This window comes from Seriola lalandi, unplaced genomic scaffold (assembly GCF_002814215.2).
Source record: "Seriola lalandi dorsalis isolate HSWRI2012SDOR001 ecotype SW California unplaced genomic scaffold, Sedor1 jcf7180002054464, whole genome shotgun sequence".
In the NCBI taxonomy this organism is placed as follows: domain Eukaryota; kingdom Metazoa; phylum Chordata; class Actinopteri; order Carangiformes; family Carangidae; genus Seriola; species Seriola lalandi.
The window spans coordinates 1409193-1425874 of record NW_019525017.1 but is presented as its reverse complement, the minus strand read 5'-3'; the positions used below and the strand labels follow the sequence as shown (position 1 = coordinate 1425874).

General features: G+C 42.6%; 3 protein-coding genes across 4 annotated transcripts; 2 read left to right on the top strand and 1 right to left on the bottom strand.

The window, feature by feature from the left end:
- Nucleotides 1–360: 360 nt before the first annotated feature.
- anks3 (ankyrin repeat and sterile alpha motif domain containing 3) lies at nucleotides 361–5987 on the top strand. Of its 2 annotated transcripts, none has more exons than XM_023411277.2 (16): nucleotides 361–422; nucleotides 807–1004; nucleotides 1088–1286; nucleotides 1682–1803; nucleotides 1888–1969; nucleotides 2178–2295; nucleotides 2392–2520; nucleotides 2706–2831; nucleotides 3036–3151; nucleotides 3246–3410; nucleotides 3534–3658; nucleotides 3755–3896; nucleotides 4008–4281; nucleotides 4370–4441; nucleotides 4528–4619; nucleotides 4713–5987. In XM_023411277.2, the coding sequence occupies exons 2-15, from the start codon at nucleotides 838–840 to the stop codon at nucleotides 4608–4610; spliced, it is 1920 nt and encodes a 639-aa protein (XP_023267045.1). In that variant the 5' UTR covers nucleotides 361–422; nucleotides 807–837; the 3' UTR covers nucleotides 4611–4619; nucleotides 4713–5987. The 2 variants fall into 2 exon arrangements, with proteins under 2 accessions (XP_023267045.1, XP_023267044.1); XM_023411276.2 differs by having other exon boundaries at nucleotides 2392–2538.
- Nucleotides 5648–14023, bottom strand: wdr24 (WD repeat domain 24). The gene is made up of 11 exons (XM_023411275.2): nucleotides 13975–14023; nucleotides 13089–13174; nucleotides 12303–12787; nucleotides 11768–11945; nucleotides 10967–11639; nucleotides 10483–10595; nucleotides 10270–10397; nucleotides 10046–10150; nucleotides 9583–9920; nucleotides 9253–9437; nucleotides 5648–8221 (listed from the first exon to the last, which is right to left on the bottom strand). The coding sequence occupies exons 3-11, from the start codon at nucleotides 12781–12783 to the stop codon at nucleotides 8053–8055; spliced, it is 2370 nt and encodes a 789-aa protein (XP_023267043.1). The 5' UTR covers nucleotides 12784–12787; nucleotides 13089–13174; nucleotides 13975–14023; the 3' UTR covers nucleotides 5648–8052.
- Nucleotides 14024–14033: 10 nt separating this feature from the next.
- On the top strand, nucleotides 14034–16681 carry LOC111658680 (uncharacterized). The gene is made up of 6 exons (XM_023411278.2): nucleotides 14034–14175; nucleotides 14283–14432; nucleotides 14671–14764; nucleotides 14905–15064; nucleotides 15337–15489; nucleotides 16301–16681. Exons 2-6 carry the CDS (start codon nucleotides 14308–14310, stop codon nucleotides 16477–16479), a joined length of 711 nt encoding a protein of 236 aa, XP_023267046.1. The 5' UTR covers nucleotides 14034–14175; nucleotides 14283–14307; the 3' UTR covers nucleotides 16480–16681.
- Nucleotide 16682: the final 1 nt, after the last annotated feature.

Below are 16682 nucleotides of genomic sequence, written 5' to 3'. Positions count from 1 at the left end.
TGAGTGTTGACAGGTGTTCTGAGCAGTCCAACTTTTTGTTTTTGGATTTTTTCATTTTAAGGCACACGGAGGTGAACGTATCTATTATTTCAGATTGACGCTTTTTTTCCCTGCTGACCCCACAGATTTTTCCTGGGACCCCTTGAGGGCTCCTCACCTCCCAGGTTGGTAAGACTAAACCAAACAACATACAAACCCAGCTTTTTTTTTTTTTTTCTCCAACAGACACTGCTGTTGGTTTAAGCATAGACTAGATAAGACAACAAAACGCAAAAAGTTCAGGGTCAAGATAGTAAGTAACATAATAACATAAGTTCCGTCAAACAGGAAAGGGCGGGGTGTGGTTCAACACGAGCACAATTGAGTGTGACACACAAAACAAAAAACTTTGAACCGCTGAGAAAACAAACGACCTGTTGCTTGTAAGTTTTGAACTAATTTGTTTACAGTGTGAAGTATTAGTTAGTTTAGGTTGTTGTTTGGTTGTAGTGTAGATGTAGGTTGGGGAGAGGTTTATACCGGGGTCGTCGTTGTCTCGCTAAGCTAACGTTACACAAGCTAAAAGAACAAAGTTTAGAGTTAGCTAGAGCTGGTAAAGACATAGATTAACTTTAAAATAACTGCAAGTCAGAAGCAAATATCATTCAGTATTGTCCGTATGTTTATTATAAACTAAATCCCACGACACTAAGCGACTGTTTCTGTCTGATATTCAGACAATGAGCCTTTAAAGTGTGAATTCAGGGTTTTGTACTTTTGATCATATCATGGCGGAGCTCAGTCGCAGGACCACCTCTTGTTTTCAGGTGTCAGGGGGGACGTGTGAAGAGGTGGGAAATGTCTGAGCTAAGCGACGAGGCCAGTGAATCGGAGCAGCTGGGTGCCAGCCTCTCCCTGTGGCTGGGTGACTCCGTGATGCGACCTGAGGAGCTGGATGTTCCTCTGGACCTCCACACCGCCTGCTCCATCGGCCAGTACGACGTGGTGACAGAGTGCATCAAAAAGTGGGTTCCTAAGAACGCACACACTCCCCAGATGTGCACCTTTCCTCCACAACCTATACATATATGATCTGGTTTGTTTTCAGGCGTGAGGTGAACCTGGATGGCAAGAACATTGGAGGATGGACCCCACTGATGTATGCGTCATACATTGGACATGACAACATTGCAAATCTTCTGCTGGAGGCCGGTGTGAATGTAAATGCTACCACTGCCAAAGGTCTAACCCCGTTGATGCTAGCAGCAAGCTGTGGCAATGAAAGTATTTCATACTTCCTGCTTCAGGTACAAAATGGTTCTGTTCCCAATATTTAATAGAGTTTTATCTTTTGAATGGACTAGTACCACACAATGTGGACACTTCACAGGACAAAGTGAGAGAATACAATGTGACTTGTTTGTGAGATGCATTGCATCTGTTAACTGTGTTGATGGAAAATCAAACACAGAAGGGAAAGTATAAGCAAACATCAACACCATCAATGTTTTGTGATGCAAATGTTTGCTGTTTGGATGCCCAAAAGCCAGATGTTTAACCATCCTTAAATGTTTTGACAAAAAGGGCCAAGTCCAATTTATGCAAAATAACACAACTGGCTTGCCCGCTTCCAACAACAGATTCTATGTTGTAACACTTTTATTCAGACAGTGAAAAGCTTTGTTTTTCTTACCCCCAAAAGCAAGGTGCTGAGTTGGAGCTGAAGGACTCTCTGGGCTGGACGGCTCTGTTCCACTGCACTAGCACTGGCCACCAGCAGATGGTCAAGTTCCTGCTGGATAATAATGCTGATGCTAACATCAAGTGAGTGTCTTCATTCATCCCAATACTTCTGCAAACACTTCATCCATACACCGAGTTATTCACAACCTTTTCTTTCATCCACAGAGAGCCAGGGTCTGGTTTCACTCCCCTGATGGAGGCTGCTGCTTCTGGACATGAAATCATAGTTCAGTATCTGCTCGATCATGTGAGTAGGTTACGGTTATTTAATACACTAAACATGCTCTTTGCTGTTCTTGTGTCAGATATTGAGCTGCAGCACCAGAATGTAAACAGAAGGATTTACCTGCCATATAGGATGTTTGATTAAGGAGTAACATAAAGAAGGACCAGTCCTGCTGACTCGCCCCTTATGGTGTTGACGTGTGACATCTGTTTGTTTTATCCATTAACAGAAAGTTAAAGTAGAAGATCGCAATGCTAAAGGAGAGACTGCCCGTGCCCTAGCAATGATGTATGGCTATACCAAGATCGTCAGCCTCATTGACTCACGTTCTCCAAGGATCAAGCCAGGTACTTGTCTCAACAGCTTAATTTGTTATTGTTTGTTTTTGATAAATAAGTTGTAATTCTTTCTTTTGTCTTTCACTTTCTGATCCATCCTTTCAGGACACTTTGAGGACCTGAGCTCCTCTGAGGACTCGGACAGCCCACCCCCGAGGATTAGGCCAAGAAACCGAACTAAAGGCATCAGCATCCACGATGGGCCTCAGGCCATTGCAAAGTTCCGAGTAGGAGGCACGAGCAAACTGTGTGGTAGTGTCATACTTGTTGCACATAATATACCCATTCTGCCAGGATTTTAGTTGTTAAGTCAAATTTACACAACTTCAAAAAAGGAAAGTCTCAATCAGTGGCATGCTGCTATTCATTATTATAGTCGTGGGTGAGACAGCAGTTTAATGTTGCTCTTCTCCTCACAGAGCCTCCTGCTGTGCCACCAGGCTACATGACGGTCCGTGATATTGGTGAACAGAGTGAGGGCCTCTGCTACCGTGACGTGACCTCGCCTATCAACGAGCTGGACGGCCAGAGCAACAGCAGCAGAGGCGAGAGGCATATGACTACCCATAAAAGACTACCTGAAATGCATAACTGAAATAGTTACATGTGTCTATGAAATAAATTAAGAGTTATTATGATCAGTTATTAAAGTGAAGTAACATAGGGGGCATTTTTAGAAATCCTTTGGCACTGGCTGTACTGGTTTGTCTTTCCAAGCAATTGTAATATTTTCTCTGTTACTGTTGCAGATGATAGTCCATTCTTTGAAAATGACATGCCCACCATGAGGAGCAGCAGTAGCAGCAGCGAAGGCCTGCCTCATGTGATTGGCCTCAACTGGGAAGGCTCTGTGGAGAGTAATGAGGTGAACATAAGAGCACAGGAATCCCACTGTTATGGAGGGAAACAACACATTTTTTTGATATGCAGTCACAGATAGATGTATCTTTGTCCACCAGGACTCTGACCCATGCAAGAAGAGCAGCTCTCGCAGAGTAAATAAGGGTCATCACTCGAAAGGAAAGAGTCGCCATGGAAGCAACGATGCAGCTCACTCCAGTGGCGCAGGGAACTGTGTCATACGTTCACATATTGTTCCTCCACCCTCCTACACCGGTCCAAAGGTATGTCTGCATTTGTACAGTTTTTAAATCAACTAATAATGTGATCTAGATGGTGTATGGTTCATGGCCAGTTTATTTGTGTCTTTAGTTCTTCACTAGACCTATAATCTCTTGTTCCTGTAGGATCTGGCAGAGTTCTTGGAGCAGATCGGCTTCTCTAAGTATCTCCCAATACTTGAAGAGCAAGATATTGATCTGCGGATATTTCTCACCCTGACGGAAAATGATCTCAAAGAAATAGGGATCACGTAAGAGTCCTTGGGCCACTCTTTCACATGTACCCTGAATATAAAATGTTTGTATTTTTCTTTTGGCATGGAATAATATATTCTCTCGTTTACCAGATTGTTTGGACCCAAGCGTAAGATGACCTCAGCTATTGCAAGGTGGCACAGCAGCGCTCGACCACCCAGCGATGCTCTGGAACAGGCTTATGCTGACCAGCTTGAGGCTGAGATGCAGGAGATGGCCATTCAGCTACACAAGGTAACTAACAAAAGAAATACTCACTGTAACTGCCATACAAATACTTTCTGACTTGACTCAACTGAAAACCTTTTACCCATATCTAACTAACTAACTAACTCCCTATTGTAGCGCTGTGAGGAGGTGGAGAACCTGCAGAGCCAGGTGTCTCAGGAGAAGGAGCTGCGTACAGTGATGGAGGGATGTCTGATGGAGGACAAGATGGCGTGGAGGAGGGTGCACACTGAGTTGGTGGAGAACCACCGACTGGCTCAGGACATGAGTGCCACACTAGCGAAAGCCAGGACCTGCCGTGCTGAACTGCTCTCCTGCTTCCCTACTGATGGCGATAACATCTCTTTCACTGACGTGGAAAATAAAACAAAAGATGACACAGGTGACAAAGGTGAGTTATTGTGCTGTGCTGGATAACACCTGTTACATTTTGTGATTTTACAAAAAAGAAAAGTAAGTGATTTTACCTCTCCTTGTAGTTGCGGAGGGCCTGACATGCTCCAGTGTTGTAGAGCTAATGAAGAAGTTGGATTCCTATGAAGAAGAACTGGGTATGGTGGTGTAATGCTTCAGTGATTAAAGTGCTTTTGTGTCATCAGGGCAGTTTAATTAATGTCCAGTTGTTTTATCATAACAGCGGCGACCCTGCAGACTGTGCTGCAGAATCTGAGGCGAATGAGTGCCCCTGAAAAAGTCTCAGATAGCTGGGAACGGCCTTAACCTTTCCAGGTGAGTACTTACTGGATGAACACAGCAAGTGCTGGATGAATTCTATGGCTGCGAAAAGAAGAGAAAATAACAATTTTTTTTGAACTTCTGAAGGGGATACTGCCAATATTCGACGGAGGGTGATTTAACCACCCCGAACAATCTCAGTGAAATGGGAGAAGGTCAAAGATGAGGCCAGCCCTCCCGCACTTGAAGCTGCCGACCTGCTGCCCCTCTGGGATTGGCTGATGGACCAGAGCTTGCCAGATGTGGACAAGGCCAAGGGCAACAGCAGCTGCTGCAAGGAAATGACAAGCAGGCAGGAAGGGCACCTGACCCCCACACGCTTGTGCTGGTGAATACTGGACTCCAGTAGTTGGGTTGTGAAAATGCACAGAGAGGAGGAAGGACTGATCGTGGATCAGACGCTGTAATACTGTGAAGCATTTATACAAAACTGTACTCTCTTCCTATATGAAATGTGGTTTAAATTATGTTCATGCCACCAGATGAAGGGGTGCAGTTCTTAAAAAGTTCTTAAAGTAATCTGTTTAGTTGAAATAATTTCTGCAGTGATACTTGATGATTTGAATGAAATCTACTCACTTGTATGCTGTTTGAATATAATGTCCTGCTGAATGCATTTTGAGGAGCTGAAGATCATAACAAGAAACCTGAAAAGACCTGTCATTTCATCAGTTCCCGCAACACATAAGTTATGAGTAAAATTATAAAACTTCAAAACAGACACAAATCTTTACAGCAAAATAGTGATTTAGTTTTCTTTTTCAAACACAAACAATAGACAGTTCAGTTTCAGAGTTTACTCAGTGGTGCTACCAGGAGGTTAGGTACTATCTGGTGGATTTCCTGTGTATCTTCTAGAACAGGATCCATTTTACCCTGAAATGCTCCCAACTCTTTAAAAAGCTGGAGAGTCTTGATTGTATTGGACTAAAATTAAAATCCACTTGCCTGAAAGTTGAGGGCAAATTTTTTAAAACTGTAACAAACAATCGTCTGCTCGTGACAGATACACTACGCACAAATTAAACAAACATTTTATTTAAATGTATTTCAGGGTGTTATCAGATGTTAAAGCAGATCCTCGTAAGAAAGACAACTTATGTGGAATTTTTTCTTAGCTTCATATTTTTATGACCATGTACAGCATGCATTAGGACAACAGAAATAACAGTGGAAAGAGTTGTTTCAGTAGTGGTTAAAAAAACTAGATTTCTATATCTTTTAATCTGCTATACTTAATTACTTTTCAACACTTTAAATTTGGAACTTCGAAAACAGCAGCTGAAAACAGCAAAATTGTTCATGACTTCATGCCTTCCGAATTCAAATTCATGAACAAAGTATTAAAATCTCTTGCCTAAAGTTTGGGACTTTAATCTTTTCTTTTCAGCATTTCTGTTCTGTTCCTCCTTTTAGTTTGAATTATGGTGCTCACTGGACTCTGTATCAGACTTAAGCAGATTTGTGGAATATGAGACTTTTGTTTTTTTAAGTGTTTCTCTCTTTAACCAACACTGAATAGTGAAACTCCAGGTCCTATCCCCTGACCTGCCCAGATGTTTGATATAATCAGCTGGCTCAGAGCAGTCTGGCATGATACAGGGCAGCTCTGTGTGGACCGAGCCTGGGGGTTGGGGATTCCCCCCCAGATTATTGGGATGTCCTCATGTGGAGTACATCTGAAAATCCTCTATTGTGCCCGGGGCCTTGGCGGTAAAACGATGCGATGACAGTTGCTGCTCGGTAACAACCTTGGCACAATATGGATGTTGGCTGAGTTTGGCTTGAGCAGCTGATCCAGATAGAGCAGCTTCTAGCCTGCAGGTTTATAATGAGCACAGACTGCTTCCAGCTTGTACATCACTGCTCTGCCCTTGTAATGGACTGAAACTGAAATATCAATTTACTACAACACTAGTTAATGGGAAATATGGATTATTGCTCTAATGTTATGTTAAACTGCCATAAAAATGGTGTTGGGTTCTGATCTTTTATTTCCAGGGCTGTTTTATGGTCTATTCCAAAGCTTTTCTGTTTGATGTGCCAGAATCCAGGATGCTTATGTCACCGAAACAAAGATCAATTTTCAGTAAATAAGGTCACGGAGCTGAGGGCTATCACCTGTAGTGATGTTCTTCCGCTGATCGACAAACTTGATGGCAGATGGGAGTGGAAGACCAACACTTATGATGCCGAGCAGCCTCCAGAATTTAATGTTTCCAAATAAACATCATCAGTGTTGAGAGTCGGGACTGTGCTGATAAAATATTCTGCGTCTCTGTGATAATTTACTCATCTCATGAAAGTCTGCCAGTAAAGCTGACAACTAGATTGTAAAGTCCTCCAACCATTTGCCATCAGGCTGCACAGTACTGGATGAAACAGGGAGTCCTGTAGTAACAGTCAAATTTCACCCTAGACAAAGCTGTTCTGTTGAGGTTTATCAGGACAGAAGTTGTCTCTGTTGGTTTCTACACGTGTCTGTTGTGTATCTCACCAGCAGTGAGATAGACACACTACGACAAGCAAATGACTGTTGCTTCGAGCAGCACACATTGTGTCTAACTGGTGGACTACAGGCTAGAGATATTGGCGGGTTGCCAGTTGGGATTTCTGGGCCCATGAGAGTAGAGTGTTTCTTGAGGAAAAAGAATAAGTAGTGTTCCTTCTTCTCACTAAGCTGCTCTCGAGCAAGACGTTTTACCCACACTGTTCCACCGGGACTGGGTGTACTGGGAAGCTGCCGGCTGTACCAAACTACCATAGATGTGAATGATGTGAACGCTGTAAAGTGAAGCTTCTTCTGATGAATGTAGGGTACAGAACAGACATTACGGGTCCAGGACAATTTTAAATTTCAATTCAATAGGTATTGCTTTAATGTACTGCCTGAATAAAGAGCTATTTCTCATATAATTTCACTCAACATTATCTACAGTCATTTAAAATAAGTTATAGGCATTATGTGCAACCATTAACAGCTCACTTAAGATGAGCAAACAATTGATGCTGTACAGCCTTCAAGGTTTTGCTGAGGGGTTTAAAAACAATGTAAAATGCAGCAAATATGAATTCAAAAAATATATTGTTAAATTCTTTGAATATCTATGGTAACATCTGCTCATTTACAAATTCACCAATGGTTCAAAAACCAATTCAAGTGCCAATGCGAATGATTGTGTTTGTGAAGAACTGTCCACGAGAGCACATATAAAACTAATCCTCCTTCAGACTCGGTAGATCAGACCTTTGACTCACTTCAAATACACCGACATCGTTCTTTCCACATTGATAAATCAAGTAAGACCCTCGTAGAGGGATGAAGACATCTCATTTGTCTGTGGTGTGTGTGATGATCCAGGCCTGTGTGAAGGCTGTTTCCCACTCCCACAGAGGACCAGCTGTGTGAATTGTGGGTGTCGTGGTCTCAAGTGTACTCACACAGGTGACCACAGCCAGCAGGGCAGTGAGTGCTGCTTTTCAGCCAGTTCATTATGTGTTCCAGATGTCCACCATGGCTGCAGCCCTGACACCACACAAACAGTCCCTTCACCACGTGGTGGCAAACCGCGCATACACTGGCACACTGGTGGCACCTAAAGGAGAGATGCAGTGCACTTGTCAGACCTTGGTTCATGTCAGAATTACATAAATATTCAGTGTTGGGGAGTACTGAACTACATGTAATTAAACTAGAAGTTTAACTACATTTTGCAGTAGCTTGCTGGTTCAAATACATTCATATATACATAGTTATTCAATTAATGAAATCACTTTCTTGCCATTCATGTGTAGTTAACAACTGCAACTACAAACAATTCTGGGCCATGCAAGGAAAGGAATGATTTTTTAATTTCCCCATTGCTTCTCTCTCTCTCACCCTAACCACCGTGAAGACACCCAGGCGATTCATTTGTCAAGCAGACCACACCACAGACTTGACCTTTGTGTGGTGCATGTGCAAAAGCCAAGGACGTCACACAGCTGCAACATCATTATTGATAAACCTCCCTAATCTCAGCCTGAGGAAGAATCACCACAGCCATACTTTCTCATTCTCATGAATGGAGTATTTCTTTTTTTTTGGTTTATGTTATGACATGTGAAAGTAGGCACATAATCAGGAGTATACACAGGAATTACACTCAAAATACTGGGAGTAAAAAGTGACCTTTAGAAGTGCTAGTAGGTTGATTTTGTTATGTTTGGACAAAGTGAGGCAAGTTATTTTCCCCTCTTTCCAGTCTTTCTGCTAAGCTTAATTAGCCAACTGCTGGCAGTAACTTCATATTTAGCGTACAAATGTGAGTGTGGTGTTAATCTTTTTATCTAACTCTTCGCAAGAAAATGAATAAGCATCGTTCCCAAATGGTCAAACTAATGCTCAAATTTCTACATGTTACACAACAAAAACTACTTATTTCAACAAAATTGGATGGAGTTTAAGAAAAGAAGAAGAAATTACTGTATTCAAACTAAAGCAACAGGGCTCACATTAAATATGGTCTTAATCTTAAATGTAAGATAGACCACCTTATGGTAATTATACAAATGTATGACGGTAAACTTGCCAGTCACATACGTATACATCTCTCTCTAACAGTAAATAGCGATGCAGCGTTCATACCTGTCACAGATCCAGCCCTTGTTGCTCATTGGCCGCTTGCAGTTGCTGCAGTTGATGTGCAGTGTTGTAGACGCTTGGTTCAGGCAGGTGATGGCGCTGCACGTACTCAGCTTAATGACCTCATTGGACACGTTCCACAACTCAAACCGCTGCAGCAGGTCTATGTAGGACATGTACCAGTGCTCCTGAAATGGAAACACAACTTGCTGAGGGTTTCCTATTTTGTCTGCTTACTATTTCCAAAGAGCAATGTTGTAATTTAATTTTAAGACTTGAAAATGCAGTTTTTACAACTCTGAGAAAGACACCAATGTTTTTAGTCTGTCTGACCTGGGTGAGGTCATCAATCTCTTTACGGATCCGGTCCCCCAAGACGATAAGCACAGAAACGGCCATCTGCACGTCGCCCTGTTCAGCGTAGTAGCTCAGCATCTCTCGCACAATGGGGCAGAAGAAGCTGGCAGGTAGATGTGGGCAGAACAGTGGCTGGGAAATGGAGATGAGAGAAAAGGACTCGATGGGTGTTAGACAAGTGACCTCTGCCTCGTTGCCGCTGACATGTGGGGAGTCAGCCTTGTCCTGCTGAAGGTGCTCCGGAGCAGATGGGTTATCCATGATCTCGTGGCGCAGCTGGAAGGCCTCCTGGGGCAGCGTGTACTCCTGCTCTTCTGTTATGACAAAAGGAGCAGAGATAATATTAGACAAAAGAGAGCTGAGCACAGAGGCAGTTATAAATAGCAGGTACTGACGTAGGCAACTTTTTAGTTTCCTCAAATATGAGACTGTGACTGACCTGTTGGGTTGTCATGCTCCATCGAATAGAGGTCATCATCATCTAACTCAGCATCACCAAACATATATTCAGCCTGACCCTCACTGCCCTCCGTCTCCTCATTTTCTGAAATTGAATGAATGTGTTAATTACACACGGGATGAATATTGGAGAAACAACATAAGGACATCAAGATCTTGTCAATGTTCAGTTTGGTTCCTAAGACTCTTAAGGACCACTCTCACCTTCATTATTATTGCTGATGTGCAAGTTTCCAGGCTCCAGGTGGATGTTGTCCTGCCGGCTCTCACCTTTGCTGCGCTCCAGTCTGCTCTCCGTGCCCAACCCTGAGCCCATTTCCTTCATGCTGAAACTGAAATCATAATGAACATCAAATTTAAGCTGTTAACGACTTGCATTACTTTTCTGTAATGGTACGCAGTAAAAAGCTCATTTACCTGTTCATTAAAGGCAAGGTTCCCAGTTTACTGAGGTTGTGGTTTGGACCAGGCGCTGTGAGGTTTGCTGGGTCAGAGAACATGATTCTCAGCATGGTCCATGTTGTGGAAACCTTTGAATTAAAGAAAAAAAGTAGAATATGGCTACAGTCTTGGTATCACATTAAAGTTACAGATCTAATAGGTTGTTACTTTTTGTTAGTCATGAACTAATTATACAGTTCACTGTGTTTCGCCATTATGTGCTGAAAATATAAAAATTAAAATGTTTATGAATAATCCAACAAAAATTAAATATGACCCAGAAAGTGGGATTAAAATACTCTGTGCATTACTGCATTATAGCTGAAATTGTGCAGTTAAATACTTCTCCAATGTGTAATTCATTATTTTTAAAGTAAGTGAAATGTTAGTTTTGCATTAGAATTGACAATATCAAAACCAAAGCAGAGCACAAACGTGTTCATGCATTGATCCCTCTGACCTGAGGTCTTTTAAGCTCGCGGGCCACCTTGGCATTGTGATCACACAGCTCAGCAAACGGCTTCCCACTGAGGAGGTAGAGTTGTGCTGTCTTGACAAACCAGTCCATGCGGTTACTGTCCAAGTCTGTCTCAAAGACGCTAAGAGCACTGGACACATGAGCAAACTGTTCTGTCGGGTCTGGCTTCTTGAAGAAAAAGATGGGGTAGCGGCGGTCGCCTCCAGGGTACGGCTTTCTGTTGGCGTCACTGCTGATCAGACTCTCTTTGGCTGCAAAGGCCAAGTCACCAAACAGTCCAAAGCACAGACCCTCAGGGTTGGCCTTATCCACAGGACGGGTGGCGTCTTTGAACATATGCTGGTAGAGCGTACTGTCCTTAGAACCAGAGAGTAGAAAATGAGGGTCATGTTGGTGGCGCCACACAATACCCGTGGTCACATCTTTGTGTTCCTCAAACGTCGCGAATGGAATGAAAGGTCTGCGAATGTCCCACACATAGATGTTGTGGTCCACCATCATGGAGCAAGTGGCCAGATGAAACTTTCTCTCAGGCCGCCACTTGACTCGTGCCACTGAGGCGATCGTCTGGACACAGTAGATCTCTTTGGCCCTGTTAGTGGTCATGTCCCAGACCTTCACCATCTTGTCTCGGCCTCCTGTGGCCAGCCACCCCCTAAGATAGAAAAAAAAGCGGTGGAAAGCTATTACCAACAAACATGCTTGGACAAATAAGTGATTTGCTTCCTTAAACAGCAAAACAACCCAACAACAACTATATTTTTACTTTTTAATATCTCTAACCTGTCATCGGGGTGCCAGTCGCAGCAGAACACGGGGCCAGTGTGGGCGGTGAACATTCGCTCATAGCGGTCCGGCCGTCTGATGTCCCACAGCTGGACGTTGCCGTTTTCAAAGGATGCAGCAAATGTGAAATAATCTTTCATGCTGAACTGGACGTCCCTTACACTTTCAGACTGACCTACAGGGAAGGATGTAAAAACAATCAAGAGGGATATTAGAGGATGATAAAGTATTATTACTGCTGTCTGAATGTGGAGTGAGAAAGACTGTATTACACTACATTAACTGATCACTAACAACTTAACACATTACTTCTGTGTCATTAATCTCACACTGGAGACATTTCTTTTTTTTTTAAATCACTCTTTTCTTACAAAGAAAAAATTTACTTGGCTTAATTTTTGAAAATGAGATGCCTCTCATTTTGAACCTCTGTTATGAGAGAAATTCTCCTCTTTAACCCGAAACAAGTATTAGTGATTTTGTTACATTGTGATTTGGGGATATATGAAGAAAATTAATTTCGTATCACTACCTGAAAAAGTGCTGACAGATTCCTTCTTGCGCAGATCGAAACACTTCATGAAGCCATCCTGCGAGCCACTTAGCAGCATGTAAACCTCTGTGGGGTGGAAGCACACCTTGTTGACGGTGCGTTTGTGCTCAGTAAACAGCTGGTCCTGCTTGTTACGAGAGGGTTTTCCCAGGTTCCAGGTAACCACCGCCCCATTGGTGGCGGCAGTGGCCAGCAGGTTCTCCTCCATCTGGTGCCACATAACATCTGCACAGCTGAAGTTGAGCGAGGGTTTACGACCAACGCGGAGATTCAACTTCTCCACAAACTGCTCCTCCTCCAGTGCGTAGATCTTGAAGATGTTGCGGCCAGCTACCACCACTTGAGTGGCGTCACGGCACACACTGATGGCATTGGCAGGAGCGTCCAAGTGGCAGAACATAGTTCGGCCACTGATGGCATTGCTGCCAAGAGCTGTGGTAACCCGTGACATCTTCTCCATGTTCCTGGTGCAGACAACAGTGATTTTTTCTTGTAATCAGGGACAATAAAAGTGATAAATATCCATCAAGCAAACCCCACATTCACATATTAGTTGCTGTGGTTACTTTTACATTAGTGCCAGCTGTAAAAGGCAACTGACAGTCCAAGAATCCACCAGTGGGTGGCACTGTAGCAAAATAAAACGTAGAATTTATAGTCCTTGGTGTAGGGCAGAGGAGGGATGGCAGTGTGTAACAAAGCAATTAATGCACAGTATTGTACATACTTTAATATTTCAGACAATGAAATGGCTGCAGTACTTACTTGGTGAAGACGTGCCGGCCTCTTCAATATCTGCAGCAGCACAGAGTCCTCCTCATGTGCTCCCATGAGAGCCAACTTGCTAGTTTCTGGTGAGAGACTGGCATGTGAGCAACAGAGTGATACTATCTGGGTTTATAGTTAAGACCGATGTTTCATATAAGGGAAAACCAGAATTAGTCAAAATGACCTGCAATCTTTATCACAAAGATATGGACATTTATCAATAATATTAAAACATTGATCAATGTGGAGTTATGCTGCAACCTTCAGACATTTAACTATATCAATTAAATTGATCTTGTTTTCTCTATAAATGTTCAGCTCTGTCTCATCTACCGCAGTGAAATCCCACTTGGCTGAAGGTATGTTTGTTTGTTTTTTACCACCCACCTCTTGGTGGTGATTGATTAACAGCTGCTTAGAGCTCACGTGAGGATATGATGATACACTGGAGGAGAAAACAAGCTAACCCAACAGTGTGAGAGAGCCTACTCACCCATCTAACTTTGTGCACAAACACCATTCACGTTAAGAGAGGTGGGCACAGTTACCCTCCTCTACCTAACATTACACCAATGTTTTCGTGCTTTGCTTGCCCTTAATTTTACTCCAAAATAAGGTTAAATTGCAGCTCTGTGCATCCGCCAGCTCCGTCAGTGGTGTTCAATAGCTAAACTCACTCCTCAGTGTAGCTGCACCATAAACATGACAGGAATGTGATGCTAATGCTAGCTGGCTAGCCTTGCTACCGAGCACGTTTTCGAAAACGACGAAACGCGTTTTACATGTTTGTCACACAATTAGAGCACTTTTAAAAAAATATATATATCCTGTTAAGTAAAAGTGTCCAAGCAAAGCAAATACCAAAGTGTTTCAGGACACAAACCTTGTGAAACTGTTGTTCCCAGCTTGCAATACCGGATGTAATGATTTGCTTCACAATCTCGCGGGAATTCAGAGTTTCATAGCGGAAGCATCACGATACTACAGTTCATTCGGAGTTTACTGGTGGCTCTGTTTTTGTTTCAGGTGTCCTTCAAAAGAGGGTGAAAGCGGTACTTTTTGGATCAAATCGTGGAAGTTTAAGGTGTGAAAATATGACATGTTTAATGGCGTAATACTGGAGTCCATTACTGTCAAAGAAATGTCTTACAAACGGACAGTGCATTCAGATAATGTTTGCACTGTTTATAGGTGATGGTGTGAGCTCTCCGCTGCCATGAGTGCTCTGTTTGCCTGTGAGGAGCCAGCCACATGGAGGAGTGTGTATGAGAAGTACTGGGATGTAGTGGAGGCCAAGGCCAAGGGCAAGAAACCCGGAAAGTTGCTGAACCTCGACAAGTGGTACTTGAACTTGGAAACTGTAGTTTAACAAAACAATCCAGACTCATAAGATAGTTCTTTACGACTCTGGCTGTATGTTTGGGCGAATTGTCAAGCTGCACAAGGAATATGGGTTTGATCAGACGCCTCCCTGATGTTAGTCCCTAAAACTTTTGGCACAGTACTGAATATGTGTGGTTTTTCCTGTATATGAAATCTATGAGTTATAGGTAATTCTAATCTATGTGTATCTGCTAAGGTACCAGACGGAGCTGCCCACACTCATTTCAAGTCGACCTGACAAACATGTCACTCTGTTGGAGCTGGTGAAACTGATGGAGTGGAAGCTCACTGTGAGTAAAGTCTAGACACTAAATCATAATAATCCCAAGAAACGTAAACACACCCACACCATATCTTTTGTGTGGGTGCGCACTAACAGCCTCCCAGCACTCAGCTTTGTCCTTGAGCGGCTCTGTGTGCTTTTCTGCAGAGAGGGAAGTTCAGGCCTAGGCTGCAGCAGCTGGTGGCGTCCAACGGTGAGGATACTGTGGAGAAATGTTCCAGAAAGGCCTTCAACCTCCTGCCTGATGTGCAGGCAGCAATCGCAGAGCTCAGCTCTTTGAAAGGAGTCGGCCCAGCCACCGCTTCAGGTTAGCACAGCATCTGTGTTGTGTTTCTGAAGACACTGTGTGGAACTTGCTTTCAACAAATTGATAAAAGTCTAAGAATTCATCCTAATAAAATGTCTCTGTGATCCTCTTGAAGCACAAAGTGACTGCCTTCTCAATAAGTTTATAGAATAATGCTTAAACCGGTGGACCGAGTGACCGGGACTCCCTGCTCTCTGTTTAATTAGTCTGAATGCACTTCATGGCTGCATCCAGCTTGGCTTGGGGCTAACTTACTGTCCATTTTGTTCCAGCTGTGTTGGCAGCAGGAGCTCCAGAACAGACTGCATTCATGTCTGATGAAGCCATGGAGAGTGTACCGGGACTAAAGCCCATCCAGTACACAGCCAAGCATTACGCTCTGTACCTGGGAAAGATGGTTGAGCGGACTGAAAAACTAAACAAAGGTAAGGTAATGAGAGGGACACAAAGACGGTTACAATTATGTTGGCATTTGTTGTATTTTGTGGTGTTACTGTGGTATAGTACATCTGTTTTCTGCATCATTGATTTAGCGCACAAAATATGAAACTCCTACTACTACTAAATAAAATACTACGATTGATTTATAAAGTACAGAACGGTTTAAGCTCAAAACACATTTCTGATCTGCAGCAACATCCAGACCTGTTAGATGGTCAGGGACAGGTGCACCAGCTGTCCCCACAGTCAAAACAAAACTCGAAGAAGCAGAATTCTGCTTGAATGCATCACGTCTGAAATAAAAAACTCTTATCTCTTTTGATTTGAGGCTTAAAACTTTTATGTTTGCCTTTGCCTTATATTAAATTAAAATTAATTTATTCATTCTTATCTTGCACTATACTTTTATTCTCTTGGTTAATCCATTTTGTTCAAATTTAGCTGATTTCTTTTATCTTATTAAAATATGTTTTATTAAAATTGTTTTGGGATTTGTTTTGTATTAAAAATCCCATTTATTTGTTTTTTGCACTGTCTTTAAAAATGGAAATTATCATGTTATGTTTTACAACAATGAATCAAAAGGGATTTAATGTCATTTTTTGACAGTGATGAACAGAAAAAGACACTTTGAAGGGTCTTGTTCTATCAGTGTTAAATAATCCACATTAAATCTACTGTGAGACAATAACTTCCAATGGGTTGACAGTCACTGTATTGAATAATGCTTTATAAATAAACTTGCCCTAATATTCTGTGCTGATACCATTTGCTGGCCTGCCCTCTCGTCCTCAGCGGATCCCCAGCAGGACTGGACGCCCCACAGGCTGGAGCTGTGTTTGTGGGCGTTGACCATTGCCACTCAGCAGCAGCTCCCGCTTTTAAAGGATGTTGATGTGAAGGATGGTGCGGCGGAGAAGTGCTCAGACCCAGACACTGACCAGAGACCAAGAAAGAGGGTCAAAACAAGATGACAACTGTTCTACATTTTTATACATACATGCATTACATTATATTTGCTTTAGTGTTTGTCAGTGTTTGTACTTTGCTAAAATAATAAAGACTTTACACCAAAGAGAGAACACAACAGTTTTTGGTGTTATTGACAATGATGATCAAGGCTGCACCAAATGATTATTTTCACTTCATAATTTGTCAATAAATTGATTAATCATGT

Bases quoted from the DNA above. Each gene is read 5' to 3' on its own strand.
- anks3 (XM_023411276.2), top strand. From the start codon at position 838: ATGTCTGAGCTAAGCGACGAGGCCAGTGAATCGGAGCAGCTGGGTGCC. The intron at 1,804-1,887 runs GTGAGTGTCTTC...TTTCATCCACAG, and splicing joins AATGCTGATGCTAACATCAA to AGAGCCAGGGTCTGGTTTCA. The intron at 2,832-3,035 runs GCGAGAGGCATA...TTACTGTTGCAG, and splicing joins CCAGAGCAACAGCAGCAGAG to ATGATAGTCCATTCTTTGAA.
- wdr24 (XM_023411275.2), bottom strand. From the start codon at position 12,783: ATGGAGAAGATGTCACGGGTTACCACAGCTCTTGGCAGCAATGCCATC. The intron at 11,946-12,302 runs GTAGTGATACGA...CCTTCCCTGTAG, and splicing joins ATCTGTCAGCACTTTTTCAG to GTCAGTCTGAAAGTGTAAGG. The intron at 10,398-10,482 runs GTAAATGAGCTT...TTATGATTTCAG, and splicing joins ACCTTGCCTTTAATGAACAG to TTTCAGCATGAAGGAAATGG.
- LOC111658680 (XM_023411278.2), top strand. From the start codon at position 14,308: ATGAGTGCTCTGTTTGCCTGTGAGGAGCCAGCCACATGGAGGAGTGTG. The intron at 14,433-14,670 runs GTACTTGAACTT...GTATCTGCTAAG, and splicing joins TTGCTGAACCTCGACAAGTG to GTACCAGACGGAGCTGCCCA. The intron at 15,490-16,300 runs GTAAGGTAATGA...TCTCGTCCTCAG, and splicing joins GACTGAAAAACTAAACAAAG to CGGATCCCCAGCAGGACTGG.